The sequence below is a fragment of the Podarcis cretensis genome (genome assembly GCF_951804945.1).
Source record: "Podarcis cretensis genome assembly, chromosome: 15".
Classification (NCBI taxonomy): Eukaryota; Metazoa; Chordata; class Lepidosauria; order Squamata; family Lacertidae; genus Podarcis; species Podarcis cretensis.
In genome coordinates, this window is record NC_137185.1 from 9,436,160 (window position 1) to 9,454,543 (window position 18,384).

Below are 18,384 nucleotides of genomic sequence, written 5' to 3' on the forward strand. Positions count from 1 at the left end.
CAACAAGGTTCAGCCCTGTCTTGTAAAACTCCAGTTCATGAGTTTGGAACTCTGTCAGCTGTCTTATTGCAAGTCAGCTGTCTTATCCCAGGTCAGACTGTCTGTCTAGCCAAGTATGGTCAACTCTGACTGGCAACAACCTTCTAGGGTCCTTGGACAGAGGTTGTCCCCATCATCTGCTATTTGAACTTTTTCAAACTACAAATGCCCAGAGTTGAACCTGGGACATTTTGTAGACAAAGCACATGCTCTACTGCTGAGCTTTGTCTAGAGAGGGGCAAGTCTGAGAATTTCAGCTTCTCATTTTTCCATCCTTAGGTTCAGTTCTCTGCATTTCTACAACAGCTTGCATTTAAAAGACAAAGTAAAACCCTGCCAAAAATTCATTCCTCCTGATAAGAACATTCTGTATGTTATTTCCCCTAATCTATGCATTTCTTTTGCAAAGCAATTGACCCTAATACACATTTTCTGCATGTTATTTTCATTAATATAGCCATTCCCTCACACCAGTATGTGCATTTTTGTGCCTGTTACTCTTTACTGCATATTTCAGAGAAGCACAAATTTGGAAGGATGGCTCCGTTTCAGTTTGCGAATCATTTTGCAAAGTGAAAATAAGCAGGTTCACCTTTAAATGCGAACCTCATCTAATTTCTCCTCCATCCCTAGTTATGACCCATTGTGCAACCTGTAAAGAATATATTCTAGATTGCTCAGAATCAACATCTGGCATGAGAGAATAGGGCTTCCGGGTGGTCTTCAAGCCCCAATACTTCTCTGCTAAAAAAATAAATAAATTACACATCAGATTCTGATAATGCAGATGGCCATTTCAAAAAACAACAACACAGAAAACGCAGTCAATCTGCCAGGAACACATGCTGTTCGCAAATTCCATATGCTGGGAATGTAGCACAATTATCAAGCCAGCTTGGATGTATTTAAAGATGGATTAGTTCACAGTTACATCTGTATGGGAGGCCCACGATTGCTACAAAGATATATCTGCATCTGCCTATCTGTCTGTCTATCTCTCTGTCTATCTCAGGCTCTGTCTTAGAAGAAGCCAACTCTCCCTCTCCTTTGAGGCTTGCTAAAGAGAGTGCGATTTGCTGGTGGCTAAATGGGAAGTGGCTTGCAGAACAACCTATTGAAAGTAAATATTAGTTGACTGCCTCCTTCAGCCCCTGCCGTTTAATGGCCTGTGAGATAAAGATACCATATGGGTTATGGATTTTCACTCCCAGGTCTCTTAGTTTTGAGAAGGGTTCTTTTTTTTTTTTAACTAAGCAGATTACTGCTTTTAGCTGAGACTTACAAAACAAACATCCCTAGCAGAACAAGATGGAGCTTTCTCGTTGAAATCTGGGAATGGGAGTTTATTATGAGGCCTCAGCAACAAAACAAAACAAAACAAAACAACAACCCCATTATTCCCTCCTTCAGAACACAGCCCTGACTCGATTCTCCTAGGGTAAAACCCACACTGGCAGAATCACTGTTGACCATAACCCACCTCTCCCCCCAAAGGCCAAAAGACTACCGATTTATGGTCTATGGAGAGCTGAAGATGGAATGGGTGGTGACAGCAGGATAATGTGCATTCGAAAACCAAACTTCTCTAGGTAGGAATACCCATACCAATAATTAGTTGAGCCAAATGCCCCCCTCTGGAGGACACCTCAGCTAGCTCATTACTAGTTCTGCTCAGCACTGCAATTGTTTTTGTTTTGTTTTATTGCTTATTAAATTCAAGTGATGGAGGAAACATTGAAAAGTGTGTGATGAACGAATGGTTCACAGGAAGATGTATAAACACCCTTCAAGCAAATCAGGTGTATTGCTGTATAACTGTTCTATAAACAAGCCAGAACAATAAAAGCTGAGTGTAATCTAACCTTCATGTGAGCTTTGTGCGAGCAAAGGATCGATACCCAACAAGCAGGTCAAATAGAGGGGCCCAAATTAGATAAAAAAGTAAAGCTTGCGTTTAACAAAACAGTATAGGAATATGATTTCTGATCCAGATCTCCCAGCGTGCTAACACATAATTGAGATGCAAATCTGTAGGATTTTTGCTCGGCGTTACATCTTGGTTTTAGCACCCTGCCATCAAAACAACGTATTTCAAACATCTCAACACTTCAGAGCAGCAAACTTCAAGCACATTGTATAAGAACCCACAGTGGTGTCTCAAGCAACGTGGAGTCTCCTAATTGCCTCTCTCCTGTGCTGTGGTTTGATATCTTGGTGCATAAACAGACTGCAAGATGCTTTTGAAGGCTGTTGATCAGGACTGCTCAACAGAACCCTGTTTCAAGTCACATATTATATATATCAGGCATGCATCCAGGAGAGATTCACATGAAGATCCACAGTTACAGCCTTGGGAAATCTGCCAAATTCTTCTCACCTCTTTTTAAGTAGATATTAAGGCAGCAGCCTTCAGCATCAGAGATGGGAAACATTTGGCAGTCTAGATGTTGTTGGGCTACAACTCCCATGAGATCCACCCAGCATGGACCTGGGATTATGGAAGTTGTGGTTCAACAACATCTGGAGGATATCACATTGGATACCCCTGTTGTACAACATCTGGAACGCCACACAATTCATGGCCCTCATGGATACCACCAACCACGATACCTTTCTGGAGATGCTGTCCGAGTTAGGTGTGGGTGGCAGTCCTAGTTGGGTGGTCCGTTAAGGGTGATGCTCCTGGGCCCCGAAGAACCTTCCATATGGAATCCCCCAGGGTTCATTTTCATCCTCTATGCTGTTCAACATCTACAGTGGTACCTCTAGTTACGAACTTAATTCGTTCTGGAGGTCTGTTCTTAACCTGAAACTGTTCTTAACTAGAGGCGTGCTTTTGCTAATGGGGCCTCTTGCTGCCGCTGTGCTGCCGGCACATGATTTCCGTTCTCATCGTGGGGCAAAGTTCTCGAGGAAACTCGTCCAGGTTAGTGGAGTTTGTAACCTGAAGCGTTTGTAACCTGAAGCGTTTGTAATTCGAGGTACCACTGTACATGAAACTGCTGAGTGGGGGTATTTAAAATCACTTGGATGTCAGTCACTTTGAATAATGATGATGATGATGATGATAATAATAATAATAATAATAATAAAATAAAAATAAAATAATAATAATAATAATAATAATAATAATAATAATAATATATTTATATATATCCTGCCCATCTGGCTGGGTTTCCCCAGCCACTCTGGGCAGTTCCCAACAGAATATTAAAAACACGATAAAACATCAAACATTTAAAACTTCCTTAAACAGGGTTGCCTTCAGATGTCTTCTAAAAGTCAGATAGTTGTTTATTTCCTTGACATCTGATGGGAGGGCATTCCACAGGGCGGGTGCCACTACCAAGAAGGCCTAGTTCTGCCTAGTTCCCTGTAACTTCACTTCTCGCAGGGAGGGAGCCGTTAGAAGGCCCTCGGAGCTGGACCTCAGTGTCTGGGCTGAACGATGTGGGTGGAGACACTCTTTCTTTGAAGAGGAGATGAATACTATGTGACACAAAGGGGCGGCAAGCAATATTGTTAGAGTAGAGCTGTGGTTTTGCAACAGAATTGGGGCCGGATGCTTTCCTTGAAAGAGCAAAAGGTTAACAAGCGCAACAAATGCCATGTTTGTGATCGTGAGCTTCCACCTACACATGTGACAGGCGGAAGTCATTATTTGCTTCAGTTAAAGGTTATGGCCTAGTTGCATTAATGCAGCCTTCAAAGAAGCGAAATCCCTCTTTTAAGCAAGGAGGCAGTTTCTCCCACCTGCCCCTAACCCGCCTCCTCTTGCTATGTTACTGTGAGTGGCAAAAGAACAGAACAGTAGGAAGGCACAAGTCACCATCAACGTACTTATTTTCATTTATTTATTTCATAAAATTTATACACCACTTGGTTGTAAATATGAAAACAAACCCTCAAAGGAGTTTACAAAAAGAGGAAACAATTAAAACTAAGAGAAAACTACAACAATACTTTTAAACATACAAAAGTTAAAATACTGATACTAAAACAGCGAGGGATTTGGGAAGGGAGAGGAAAATGGTTTCAGAACACCCACCTCCTTCCCCACCACTTTTTGTGTTTTCATCAGAGTGGTTTTTTTAAAAATAATAATAAGAATTGCTTTTTACCCACAAGACACCACAGTGAAGGCAGGAAACACCTTTGTTTGACTTCTGACTACATTATTTAAAGCCAAATCTGAGTGAGGGTAAATTTGAGTGAGAGCAATATCTCCTAGCCTTTGCACCCAGGAGAGTAGGGAGAGTGAACCTTTTTTTTTGGGGGGGGGAAATACTGAAAGGGGGACCATCCCTGGAGCCAGTGAAAAGTGTGGCAAAGTTGGGTGGGGGATTTTGGCTTGGCAAAGGCCCCATCGGTTCAATACATATAAAGTGGTTTAACAATCATAGAATCATAGAATCATAGAGTTGGAAGAGACCACAAGGGCCATCGAGTCCAACCCCCTGCCAAGCAGGAAACACCGTCAGAGCACTCCTGACATATGGTTGTCAAGCCTCTGCTTAAAGACCTCCAAAGAAGGAGACTCCACCACACACCTTGGCAGCAAATTCCACTGTCGAACAGCTCTTACTGTCAGGAAGTTCTTCCTAATGTTTAGGTGGAATCTTTTTTCTTGTAGTTTGGAACCATTGCTCCGTGTCAGCTTCTCTGGAGCAGCAGAAAACAACCTTTCTCCCTCCTCTATGTGACATCCTTTTATATATTTGAACATGGCTATCATATCACCCCTTAACCTCCTCTTCTCCAGGCTAAACATGTCCAGCTCCCTTAGCCGTTCTTCATAAGGCATCGTTTCCAGGCCTTTGACCATTTTGGTTGCCCTCCTCTGGACACGTTCCAGTTTGTCAGTGTCCTTCTTGAACTGTGGTGCCCAGAACTGGACACAGTACTCCAGGTGAGGTCTGACCAGAGCAGAATACAGTGGCACTATTACTTCCCTTGATCTAGATGCAATACTCCTATTGATGCAGCCCAGAATTGCATTGGCTTTTTTAGCTGCCGCGTCACACTGGCTTATGACTTCCTAGATCCTTTTCACATGTACTGCTCTCAAGCCAGGTGTCACCCATCTTGTATTTGTGCCTCTCATTTTTTTTGCCCAAGTGCAATACTTTACAATCTACCCCTCTTCCCAGGGAACTCTGGGAGCTGAAGCTCTGTGAATTAATAAGGGTCTCCTTAACAAACCACAGTCCCCAGGATTATTTGCAAGAAGCTACAGAGACATCACCTTGCCAACAAAGGTCCGTATAGTTAAAGCTATGGTTTTCCCAGTAGTGATGTATGGAAGTGAGAGTTGGACCATAAAGACGGCTGATCGCCAAAGAATTGATGCTTTTGAATAATGTGCTGGAGGAGACTCTTGAGAGTTCCATGGACTGCAAGAAGATCAAACCTATCCATTCTAAAGGAAATCAGCCCTGAGTGCTCACTGGAAGGACAGATCCTGAAGCTGAGGCTCCAAAACTTTGGCCACCTCATGAGAAGAGAAGACTCCCTGGAAAAGACCCTGATGTTGGGAAAGATGGAGGGCACAAGGAGAAGGGGATGACAGAGGACGAGATGGTTGGATAGTGTTCTCGAAGCTACCAGCCTGAGTTTGACCAAACTGCGGGAGGCAGTGGAAGACAGGAGTGCCTGGCATGCTCTGGTCCATGGGGGCACGAAGAGTCAGACACGACTAAATAACTAAACAACAACATGGCTGTCTAAGGTGGAATGATACTGCTTTACGTGTAACAGTGCAGATGGGGCCCAAATTTATTGCATGAGTCTACATCTCAGCATTCATTTTAGAAAGCATATTACTTCTGTGTATAGCAAATCTATGTAAGAATGGAGACTAAATAAATTATTGGGCATAATAGTTCCTTCTCAGAAAAGGCCTAACATTCTACTGTCTTTAATGGCAAAATGAGTATGTTTAAATCACCCAATTCACTAGCAAAATGGAGCAGAACGTCTGTATCACAATGTCTTATTTCCTCCACTCGGTGAATTTATTTCCATTTAACGCTGAGCTCTGCATCATTTTCAAATGAGGTCCCAATTTGCAGCCAAGGTCAGAAAATGCTCAAAATATCAATTAGGGCTGAGCAGAATTGAAGGGACAGGTGAAATCTATGGTATTCTCTGCTTTTTGCAATTTTGTGTGTGTGTGGGGGGAATGGTGGAGCTGTGAAATGGGGCAAAAATATCCTCCTATTTAGAGTAATGACAAAAAAGTGCTGCCCTCACTTTGAATGGGCTCTGCAAAGTCAAGTAGTTTGCAAGGGCAGATTGTGGCCCATTCTTGTCTAAATGTTTACAGGCAGTCCTTATATTAGATACCTTAAGATTTATTTAGCAGGCCTTTGTCTTCCTGGAAAAGCATGTTCCCTTTTCTCAGAGCATTGTAGGAACACAAATTATTTAGTTAATGGCTAAATACAAGAATGGCTTGACATATACCGTTGTTAATAATTAGCTAGCAGAAGGGAAAAGGTTGAGTCCATTGATGGTGACACCTGATTTCTTTTTTAAAGTTTGAGATTATATATATATATTGTGTATTTTTGCGGTTTTCACTTTGCCCAGGTTCAGGCAAGTTCTCAGGGAGGTGTACAAAGTCAGACACTAAAAAGAAGAAAAGAAAAGGATGTAGCAAGCAGCTTTGAAACATAGAACCATATACTGTATTTTTCGCTCTATAAGATGCACCAGACCACAAGACGCACCTAGTTTTTGGAGGAGGAAAACAAGAAAAAAAATAATTCTGAATCTCAGAAGCCAGAACAGCAAGAGGGATCGCTGTGCAGTGAAAGCAGCAATCCCTCTTGCTGTTCTGGCTTCTGGGATAGCTGCGCAGCCTGCATTCGCTCCACAAGACGCACACACATTTCCCCTTACTTTTTAGGAGGGAAAAAGTGAGTCTTATAGAGCAAAAAATACGGTAGCTAGTCTTATAGCAGGCCAGACCATTGGTCCATCTAGCTCACCACTGTCTACACACTGACTGGCTGTACCTCAGTGCGCAAACATCTGCACTGCATTCAGAAGGCTCCAGATTCAGTGCCTAGCATCACCAAGGAGGGCTGAGAGTCCTGGAGAGCTAGTACTAAACTAGATGGTTTGACTAGTTCAGGCATGGCCAAACTTAGCTTTTCAGCTGTTTGGGGACTGCAACTCCCATCACCCCTAGCTAACAGGACCAGTGGTCAGGGATGATGGGAACTGTAGTCCCAAAACAACCGGAGGGCCAAACAGCTGCCTGGACTAGGCCCAAAGCAATTTCCCAGACTCCCTTTGCAAAAAGAGACCATAGCTCAGCTTCAGAGGACCTCCTTCATATGCAGATGGTCCCAGGTTCCTAGTGGCATCTCCAGGCAGCGGTGGAGCAAGCCGATTGGACGCCTGGGGCAGCGTGCACGCCCTGTGCCCAGGGGTGGGGCCAGTCACCCACAAGGTGGGGCGAGCCAGGGCAGGAAACTCCACAGGGCCTCCGAGGAGTCTGCCTGCCTCCTCCCACTGGGGGGGGGGGGAGGCAGTGGGCGGACCATTTGGGGCAGCATGGAGCCTGTGGATGCTGAAGCCACTGTGTCACTCCCAGGAACGATGCGTGGCTCGGGCATGCTGCAGGCCCTGCGGTGAGTGCGCCTGGCTTTTTGTCACCCCTCTCAGTGGTGACACCCGGGGTGGACCGCCCCCACCGCCCCCGTCTCCATGTAGGACTGGAAGAGACTCCCTGTATGAAACTCCAGAGGGACAGTGCCCATCAATGAAGACAATACTGAGCTGGGTGGACCAAGGATCTGGCTCAGTTAAAGGCATATTTCCATGTTCAACATGGAGCTCAGTTCGTTAGAGCATGGTGCTGGTAATCCCAAGGTTGCAGGTTCAATCCCAAGATGTGCAGCTGCACATTCCTGGACTAGATGATCTGCAGGGTCCCTTAAGGTAAAGGTAAAGGGACCCCTGACCATTAGGTCCAGTCGTGACCGACTCTGGGGTTGTGGCGCTCATCTCGCTTTATTGGCCGAGGGAGCCGGCGTACAGCTTCCGGGTCATGTGGCCAGCATGACAAAGCCGCTTCTGGCGAACCAGAGCAGCGCACAGAAACACCGTTTACCTTCCCGCCGGAGCGGTACTATTTATCTACTTGTACTTTGACGTGCTTTCGAACTGCTAGGCTGGCAGGAGCTGGGACTGAGCAACGGGAGCTCACCCCGTTGCGGGGATTCGAACCATCGACCTTCTGATTGGCAAGTCCTAGGCTCTGTGGTTTAACCCACAGTGCCACCCGCGTCCCTTACCATTCTACAATGGTAGAACCCCGCAGGGTCCCTTACCATTCTACAATTCTATGATTCTTACAGCTGGCATTTTGGACTGACAGCAAGGTGCCCAACAGTTCTGACCCCTAACTCTGGCCCTGAAAGTATAATATCAATAGTGCTGCCTTAAATCATCATTCTATTTGTATAGAGCCAGTTCCTAAGAATTCTGTGTGTATACAGATGGACACTTTTCCAGAACCAGTTGCTATACGGGCTTGCAAAATGGACCATCCAAATAGCCTGCCATAAAAATGGAGCAGCCAAAGACCAGAGTAGACTTGCAAAGCATACAGGAATTCTGCAGTGATATCAGTTTAAACAAAGATATTTTCAAATGGGATCTGTGTTTTAATTGGCCTTGACAGTTAGAAGGCATACATCCGAGCGGTTTCTGTTTTTACCACCGACCCTTTCTAATAATGTGAATGTGTTTGAACCCATCTCTTGATATAACCGAGGTTCGTGAACTAGGGTCAAAGTTTGCTGTCACCTTTCCACCGGTTGGCATTTCTAGATTTCTCATTTTCTTAGAAAAGTGGCAACTAGGAGTCTTGACGAATAGGCCACCGTTGGAGTACCCAAATGATATATTCACCGTGGCGTCTAATTGACTGTGTGTGTGTAGGACCTTTTTGTCCTTCTGAAATTATACTCTCTATCTAGCAGCAAAGCTCCCTTCTTTGAAGAATAAATGTCAAGGAATTTTAATAGACTTCCCCCCTTTGCATAGCTAATGGAACTCTATTTCCTAAAGGTCATGCAAACTGAAGTGTGTGTTCACATACCAGTAGTCTGAACTTGCAGTTTCCTGGCATATTTTTGGCTGCTGCTGGGACTTCCCATCCCCCCAGCATGAGCTTTATTCGAATGTAGGAAGGGACAATTTATCTTTCCTGGTCCAACATGGAATTTGCTCCCACAAGAGGTAGTGGTGGCCCCCCAAACAGCATGGCTTTAAAAGAGGATTAGACTGACTGATAAGGCTATCAATAGTTGCTAGCCACAGTGGCAGTGCTTTCCTCTTCTGTTAGAAGCAGTATGCCACTAAATGCCAGTTGCTGGAAGCCGCAGGAAGGGAGAGTACTGTTGCTAATGGTCTTTGCATCTGGTTGACCACTGTGAGAACAGGAGGCTGACTAGATGGCCTGATCCATCTGGTGAAAAGCAGCATGATGACATCCTTACAATTTTCTTATATAGTAAGAAAACTCATCTTGAAAATTCACCAGCAGTTTAGTACAAATTTCATTTAACACACGTTTGCAGGCAATTTAGCTTAGTATAATACTTTCTGTATGTTACTTTCTTTAATATATGCATTTTTATGAACAGGTTAACCTCTTCTCTATGTATTGTTTATATATTACTTGACTAGAGAACTGCCTTGCAATATTCAGAAAGGTGTAAGTTTTGAACGATGGCTTTTTAAAAAATTTGTGTATTGTTTCAGAAAGTGTAAATTAGGTAGGTTCTGTTGGTATATTTTTTATTTCGCTGAAGGAAAAAATACTTAGGTGTTATAAAAAGAAGAATTCCCTGGACGTACCCTTTCATGAGAGAACCCCAGCAGAGATTTAAAATCACAAAACATGCAGCAATGTAAAGCATAGAAATACAGGCTGTAAGACCTTTAAAATATGCCCTTCTAAGTTGCTTCCAAAGTGCCCCACTTTCCTTTGCATAGAAAGAGCCCACATGTTTGGTAAGTTAAAAATGCTTTACTTACAAACAGTTCAAAGGTCAGATTCATGTGCTTTTCCATACAGCAATAAGAAAACACAGGCAGTAAAATGTAGGTTCCAATGTGATGAGGGTTTCTAAATTATTTTTATAGAAACACAAAGATGGCTTGCTTAAGCCACACAATCTAAGCTTGGAGCATCCAGCTTAGACCTCCTTATTGATAGAGTTCACATGGTTGAATGGGGAAGAACAAAGGCTAGACAGCTCTTCCTCCCAAGGTGGCCCATTGGCTCCTGTGTGGGCACCCAGACAAAACCTGTTCCTGTACCCTTTTAACGGGGTACCTGCTCAGTTAAGGATCCAACCCAATGCCTTATCTGCCAAAAGTTGTGACGTTTTCTATTAGGCAGGCGAAAACTGTAGACCAGCCAATTTGCCGGCAAGAAACAAATTGCTCCCTGGCCCCAAATATGGCGACCAAATGTACCATAGCAAGTTCCTCACACTACCCTGTCCACTCACCTTCGGGCAGGGCACTTACAGACTGGGTGGGTGGTGAATCCAGTGGCGATTTCCTAAGAGTGGGGACCCCTGGGTGCAGCTTTCCTTTTAAAGCATCACATCCCTGCCCTGTGCAGTCCCCTGACTGGCTAATTCAGACAGCCATCGGCCAATGTCCCACATTGCAGGAGGGGGAGGCACTGAGAATCCCATGCATGGCTGTATGGGGAAAAGACAATGGTCCCTGAGGTAACCAGCCCATGGCCAGGCCATGCAGCAAATGCCATATCTCTGGAGCCCCAGGAAAGTGGAAATTCTGGATGACAGTGGTTACATCTCAGGTGTCATATACCTTGCTGCCTTTAGGAGTGTGCAGCTTGACAATGCTAATCTGTAGGCAACCAGCAGAGATGAGCTGGGATCTAGGAACTGAGCTAGGGATTCAGGGCCAAGAGACCAGCCCAGAGTCAGATCCGAGTGATGCACAAAGAAACACCAGAGGCAGGAAGATCTTCCTGCTCAGGAAAGACCAAACAGGAAGTCTTCTATACCCCTTCCTTCCCAAGAGGGAATAAAGGCCAGGGTGGGTAGGGCTAACCCAGAGCATGTTTCACTGCCATGAAGATGTTCCAAGCTGCTATTCTTTTAACTCACCACATGGGGCAGCAACATGCACCAAATGGAAGGCGCTCAGTTTCAGCCTGATGAAACATTACCATTTCTAAATAGTATTGTCCTATCTGTAGTGTGTGTGTGTGTGTGTGTGTGTGTGTGTGGACAAAGGCTGTGCATTTGATATTGTGGTCCCAAACTAAAGAGAGGTTTGAAAGGTCATAATCAGCGCATATGAACTGTGGACTCAAAGAGGTCTAGCTTATGACCAGATCCCTTTGCTCTGGAGTTCATTTCAGGTCATGGATTTTCTCTCAGCTGAGATCTACAAACTGGCAATGTGGAAAATACAGTTTTAGCAGAGCTACAGGAAGTGTGAGTGATGCAGCGCCTGGCAAATGTGACATTAATGTAGTATCAGAATCAGCCTTAAGGGTCAAACCAGACATTTGGAGCTTTTCACCCTAGTTAATGCCTTCTTTTCAGTGCATTACTTTGCCCGGGAACCTCAATGAAAAATTCAGAAAAGTGCAAAATGTGAAGGAGAATTGCATTTCGATTGTAAACAGCCTCCATGCTACTCTTTCAACCTTCAAAACCTGGAGGTTTAAAGAGCAGCGTGAAGCTGCTTGGGAAAGGGCTTCCAAACAGCCCCATTCTGTGCTTTGAAATCTGGACACCCAGGGCTTTAAAGGGCAGTGTTATTGTGTCATGGTGACACCAGGGGATTGATAGGTGAGTTGCTCCACTCACCTGTCAAATTTGGCCCTCCAGAGGTGGGGAAATAGGGATCTGGCTCCTTGGCTGGTGAGGTTTCCTCAACATGTGGTCTAGATGGGCCTCGTGATCTGGTCCTCTAGGACTCAGAGGTTCTTAAACATCAGAGTTTTGTGCAGGGCATTTCATTTTTGGAGGCAGTCCACCTCTGAATACCAGTTGTTGGCGAATGACAGCAGGGGAGGGCTGTTCCCTTCACTCCCTGCTCTGGTGCTTCATGGAGTCTCCTGGTTGGTCACTGTGCAAAAACAGGATGCTGGACCTTTAGTCTGATCAGGCAGGGCTCTCCATATGCTATCATTAGCCTAGAGCGGGCATGTCCAGCTTCCAAGAGACTGCAATCTACTCCCACCATAAATAATCTGGCAGTGAGCTACCCATTGAATTGACCAGAGTTGTTTAGATTTTTTGGGGGGTAGGATTGACCGGAATTGCTGAGTTTTTTGGGGGGAGGATGAGCCAAAGTTTTGTGTGTGTGTGTGTGTTTGGGGGGCAATCAATCAGGAACCCACAATTGACCAGGAACGACCAGGGACACTCTGCGGTCGACTGGTAGATCACGATCGACTGGTTAGACATGCCTGGCCTAGAGAATGCATCGCAGGGAGTTACATTAGATTACCCTCGGGGTCCCTTCCAATCTACAATTCTAGGAATTTATTGCATTCTCTGGCACTGACTGCATCTTGAGCCCTGTGGAGACATCTTGACAGGACTGGTCTGAGGGAGGAGGAAGAAGGAGAAGGAGAAGAAGAGTTTGGATTTGATATTCCGCTTTATCACTACCCAAAGGAGTCTCAAAGTGGCTAACATTCTCCTTTCCCTTCCTCCCCCACATCAAACACTCTGTGAGATGAGTGAGGCTGAGAGACTTCAGAGAAGTGTGACTAGCCCAAGGTCACCCAGCAGCTGCATGTGGAAGAGCGGGGACACGAACCTGGTTCACAGGATTACGAGTCCACCGCTCTTAACCACTACACCACACTGGCTCTCTGGGAACTGTCAGAATGGGACTCTGGGGAGGAGCATAGCAGGCTAGTGGCTGTTGACTTGGACCCTAGGGAGGGGCTGAGCAGACTGCCAGGTCATCAGAAACCTCAGTGGTGCCAGAGTTGCTTCCCACATCCCAAGAGCCCCATCCCATCTACCGAGAGATCTGACCATGAGTTGGCCCCATTTACTCTATCTTTGTCAACAATGGTGCAAGAGATGTCTGCAACAGTAAGAACAGACTCAGAAAACCCAGCCTACTGGATGGGAGTGCCTGTTTGCTTGCCTAGTCCCTTGGCTTGGAGTGCCAACCATGTGGATGACTACGTCTTCCCTGCTTTTCAAGATGAGAGCCCAGGGGGCACGTCAAACATAGCTGAACCTTTGCCACGACCACTGACAGACTGTAACCTGAATTGCGTGCCATGGGAATCTACGCCTGAAAATCCTTTGGCAGAAAGCAAGAGAGCCCAACCAACACGTCCACCAATGGGGGCCAGGACTGGCTCTGGTTTCTCTTTGCGAGTTGGGAAAGGGCACCATCGAAAGGGCATTGGTACAAATGGGTGGTGGTGCCCTTTCAGAGGCAGAAAGGACGAGCCATTTCGCTTCTTTGCCCTGAATGCCTCTGAAAAATCGGACCCATAAACTACATCTGCCGGGAGGTAGTCAGGTGTATCCCACAGTTACTCAGACAAATCAGTTTGGGCTTCATTGATTCCGAGGGTCACATTTCCACAGAGAAGAAGTGCCCTTGAACAGTTGGTTGGATGTACAGTGGTACCTCGGGTTACATACGCTTCAGGTTACATACACTTCAGGTTACACACTCCGCTAACCCAGAAATAGTGCTTCAGGTTAAGAACTTTGCTTCAGGATAAGAACAGAAATCGGGCTCCGGCGGCACGGCGGCAGCAGGAGGCCCCATTAGCTAAAGTGGTGCTTCAGGTTAAGAACAGTTTCAGGTTAAGAACGGACCTCCAGGACGAATTAAGTACTTAACCCGAGGTACCACTGTATCCGACAGAAGCGAGCAGTGAAAGTCATCCTTTTGTTGCCCATCAGGCCTAATTGTGTGCCCCTTTAACACCCCCACCCCACCCCCAGTGATCAGGGACTTGTACCTCTCAGTTATCCAGATTTTGTTCTTTTTTTTTATGTTGTGCTTGCTATCTAAAACAGATTGTGGACTTTGCTAGACAGCACTCTGTTTCTTGTAAATGATTAACACGAGGTAGCCCAGGACCACAGCTGTAAGCTGCCCAGGAATGAATGAGCGGAGCAGAGAGAGCAAACATCAGAAGATACTGGCTGCAGGATCTGGCCAATGGCCCATTTCCTCCAGCATCCTGTTCTCACAATAGCTAGCCACATGCTTGTTAGGAAGCACACAAGCAGGACCCAAGAACACTAGCACTCTTCCTGGGCACATTTATGTAAGCTTTACTTGGCTAGGGAGCAGAATTTAGAGACGTGTGGATTTCAGAGGGTAGCTGTGCTTTGGTTCATAGAATAATAGGCTTGGAAGAGACCTCAAGGGTCATCTAGCCCAACCCCCTTGCAATGCTGGAATCTCAGCTAAAGCATCCATGACAGATGACCACCCAACCTCTGCTTAAAAACCTCCAAGGAAGGAGAGTCCACAACCTTCTGAGGGAGATGGTTCCACTGTCGAGCAGCTCTTGCTCTCAGAAAGTTCTTCCTGATGTTAGTCAGAATCTCCTTTCTTGTAAGTTGAAGCCATGGGTTCGAATCCTACTATCCCGAGCAGGAAAAAAAAAACCAAGCTTCCTCCATCTTCCATGTGAAAGCCTTTGAGATACTGGAAGGTGGCTAGCGTATCTCCTCTCAGTCTCCTCTTCTCCAGACTAAGGTCCATGTGTTCTTTTGTGAATTTGGTAGGTTTGCCTCTACATACGAACTGAATCTCGTTTCCCCCTCACCCCTAATCGCCTCTTGAGGAATCCTGAACCTCTGGCAGATCCAACACAGCAAGACGATGGCAGTGGGTGTCTTTTTTCCAGTGCCTGTCAATCAGCACTCTAAGCCACCTTTAGCCAGATATTCACACACGTGTGAATCAGGGAGAAGTTTCACACCTTGTTTCTGTGTGTATTGCTGCCCTCCCCCCCTGCTTTCTTTAAGCACCTAAATTTCATAACCCAGACATTGTGGGGTTAATGTTTGTCTCACTGGCTTGTCTGGGTAAGTGGATGGGTGAAATGATTAGGGTGTTGGTGGCGTCTGGGCATGTTTGATCTCCATGGCAACTAAATCTTGAAAGTCAAATTGTGTCACAGCTGAGGGCTCTCAAGAAGCCCTCCTAAGAATGTGAGAGAAGTTGAATTTGGGTGAGAAACCACCTAACTTGCACTTCTTGAACCAATATGTGAAGCGAAACACAGTTATCCAATATGCAAACCAGAACACTAATGGAAATGTGTGCAGTTAAACTACGGAACTCACTCCCACAAGAGGCAGTGATGGCTAACTTGGATGGCTTTAAAATTTGCTGCTCCAACCGCTTTAGCCCCTGGCCCCACCCAATACTGGGATGTGGCCCTTGGAAGCTTGCCTAGATCAGAATATGGCCCTCAGGATGAAAAAGGTTTCCCCTACCCCTGATGAACTCAATACCAACGATCACTTCTCCCCCATTGCATCACAATAATAATAATATGAATAATATTATAATATTATTATAATAGCATGCACAATACTGCCCCGAGACCCCCAGGTATAGGGCAATATATAAATTCAATAAATAATAATATTAATAAAATACACACCATAAAAAAAGCTGATACAGGATTTTTAAAAAATTAATGCAGCGTCATAACGCAATATAAATCTACACACACATTGACCTCTCAAACCAGCAATGTGATCAATAAGATCACTATAGATTCGCCAGTCATGAGCAGGGGAGAAATGTTCCTTCTGGTTCTTCAAATGTCTGTGATTTTACCTTGATCCTCAAAAGCAACATGGGCCAGAAGGTTGCAGCCCACGTTCCCGATTCTGTGTTTTAGCACCGAACAGGAAGTGTGGGAAGCATTTTGTTTGGCGCCGGGAGAGGGGGATGGAAGCAAGATGTGCTGTATAGTTTCTGTCCCTGGCAACATTCATTCCTGTATGTAGCCTGCAGCTCATCGTGTACTACAGCCTACCCTTCTCTGTAGCAGCAAAAATGAACAGGCTCTTGGGTTGGAGTGTGTCAGGGGTCTCTGTGCAGGGATGCTGTGTGCTTTGCAGGAACTGCACCCAGCAAGCGATTGGTGACCGCTGGAACCGCTAGGGTGCAAGGCAGGAAGACCAACAGTAGGTGGCACCAGAGCCAGTGAAAGGCAGAGCCAAGTAGCTATGGCTTTGTCCTCATCCTCCACCTTGCTGAGTTTTGCAAGCATCAAACTAAGGAGGACAGTGCTGATAGGCAGGGCCACTCCTTAGTCTGTGATTAAGGAGACAGGCAAATAAAGGGCTGGCTTGAGAGGTTAGCGAGGCAGTGCCCATATGGAGTAGCCTCCACTGATTGCCTTAGACCAAGCCATTGGCACCACTTGGCTAAGCGATTTCTGCACTGACCAAGTACAATACATTTGGCACCTGAGGCAGGCCCCCAAATGGCACTCTTCCTCCTTGCCAGGGAAGAAAGGGTCAGGGAAGATCTACATCAGAGACAGAGTTGCCTCACCTTGTCTCTTGTATGGGCCGGCCCGGGCACTGACTGGTATAATCTCTCCTGATTTTCGGACAGCTGTCTTTTCCATCCCTACCTGACAACGTCAGAGATTGGATCCAGGATCCTGTTTGCGGCCTCTTTAACTTTGTTTGCACCATTGCTTCTCCAGTCAGATGCTAGTTCAGTGCCCCCTCCTTGTTTGAAAAAGAACCAATATTTTCCTTCCTGTGTATTGTCACATGGGTGACCCCCGCGGGATCACTTGGCTAATGTGATGACATTGCTCCACTGTAGCCAATCAGCTTTATTTACTTGATGATATCACAAAGTCAACTGAGAGTGAGAGCAAGGCCACATTGCTTTCTGGATCTTCATTGCTCTCATTCTGATTTTGTGAACTCAGTGTGCGTGGGTCATCGCTGCGAAGACTTTTTGGAACAAGGCACCCCTCAACTTCCAAGTTTGCTGCGCCTGATCTCAGGCTATCCAGGCAGTTTCCACTCATCCTCCAGCATGCACAGATGAAGTGATCTCTTTCCCATGCAGTGCAGCCGCCAGACAGTTCCAAATCAAGCCCCTTTCATTTTAATACTCTTAAAATGTTTCTAATCTCTAACAGCAATCAGTAAATGACATCCAGTAAAGGTTGGGGGTTGGAAGCATTTATTCATTGCAGCTGCTGCAGTTACACTGACAATTGCAATACGAAACATGATCCTCCAAATAACCCATTTTCCCTAAGCAAGGGAAACAATTTGTTGTAGAGAAAAATGCACCCCCAAACCACGCACACAAACCCCGCCCAAGCAATTAATCATACCCACCTCACAGAAAGCTTTCGTTTCCGCAACATCAAATCACAGAAGCATCACCCTCTTCCCCTTTTATATGGATGTATAAAAATGCACATGGATTTGGAGAAAATCTTCTGCAGAGCAATGTTAAAAGAGCAAAGACGCGTCTGTCTCCCGGTGGCAAGTGGTCCTGTCATTTCGGCTTGTAGATCTTTCTCCTGGCAGCCCAAAGACAAGAAGAACCTGTCCCTCTTAAACTTCTGCACCTGCTTGCCTTGATGGAGTGCTTTTTCCAAACGACCATAGTGAACATTGCAAAAACAAAAAATAGCAAAGCACCAAACAAAGCCAGAAGAATGCTCTGAAGCGAGCCCTCAACTTCCCTTCTCCTTTCGGGGCCGAGCCGGGAGCTGACGCTGACGGCTTGTGAGCGCAGGCGTGACAGATTGGCAGAAAGCCGGCGGCCGCATGTGCAGCTGGGTATGGTTGAAAGCGATTTAATTGACTTGGGAATGCCACCTCTGCTCCTCTGGCTTGGCAGTTCGGCAACCCCCCTGCACGCAAGCAGAGCTCAGAAGAGGGGCTTGGCTAGCAAAAAAGAGCAGGCAGGCTCCAGGTGACTTGAAGGTCGTCCGAGTGGGAAGAAGTCACCTGATTCCGGGAACGGACTTACCTATCCGGCTGCAGTCACAGCAAAAGCAGAAAAGGAGAGGGGGGGGGAATGAGCCTGTGTGTGAGAAAGGGAGGGAGGGAGGTGTGCACTTTTTAAAAGCAGGTCTCCTGCCAGCGGCTGGCGACATCGGCAGCACCACCTGCCTGCAGAAGTGTCACTTTAACTATGTCACAATCTCCTGGTAGGATGCACGCAAAACGAGCAGGGATCCGAGCAGCTGTTGTCCTCATAGGGTTGTTACACAAGTCCCGAAAGCAAAATAAAGAGAAAAGGTAATTCCTCTATGTGCTATCTCTTTTGTAT

General features: G+C 45.8%; 1 protein-coding gene across 7 annotated transcripts in view; it reads left to right on the plus strand.

Annotated features, from left to right (window-relative positions):
* RAP1GAP2 (RAP1 GTPase activating protein 2) overlaps positions 1 to 18,384 on the plus strand; it is a 194,404-nt gene that overhangs the window by 74,777 nt on the left and 101,243 nt on the right. Inside the window, exon 1 of one of the 7 annotated variants that reach the window (XM_079955556.1) lies at positions 17,317 to 18,353. The exons of 5 other annotated variants lie outside the window; for them this stretch is intronic. In XM_079955556.1, coding sequence (XP_079811682.1) covers positions 18,247 to 18,353 — 107 coding nt within the window. In that variant the 5' untranslated portion in view covers positions 17,317 to 18,246. Of the gene's footprint in view, positions 1 to 17,316; positions 18,354 to 18,384 lie in introns of those variants that run through there. One more of the 7 variants, XM_079955554.1, reaches the window with a different exon arrangement.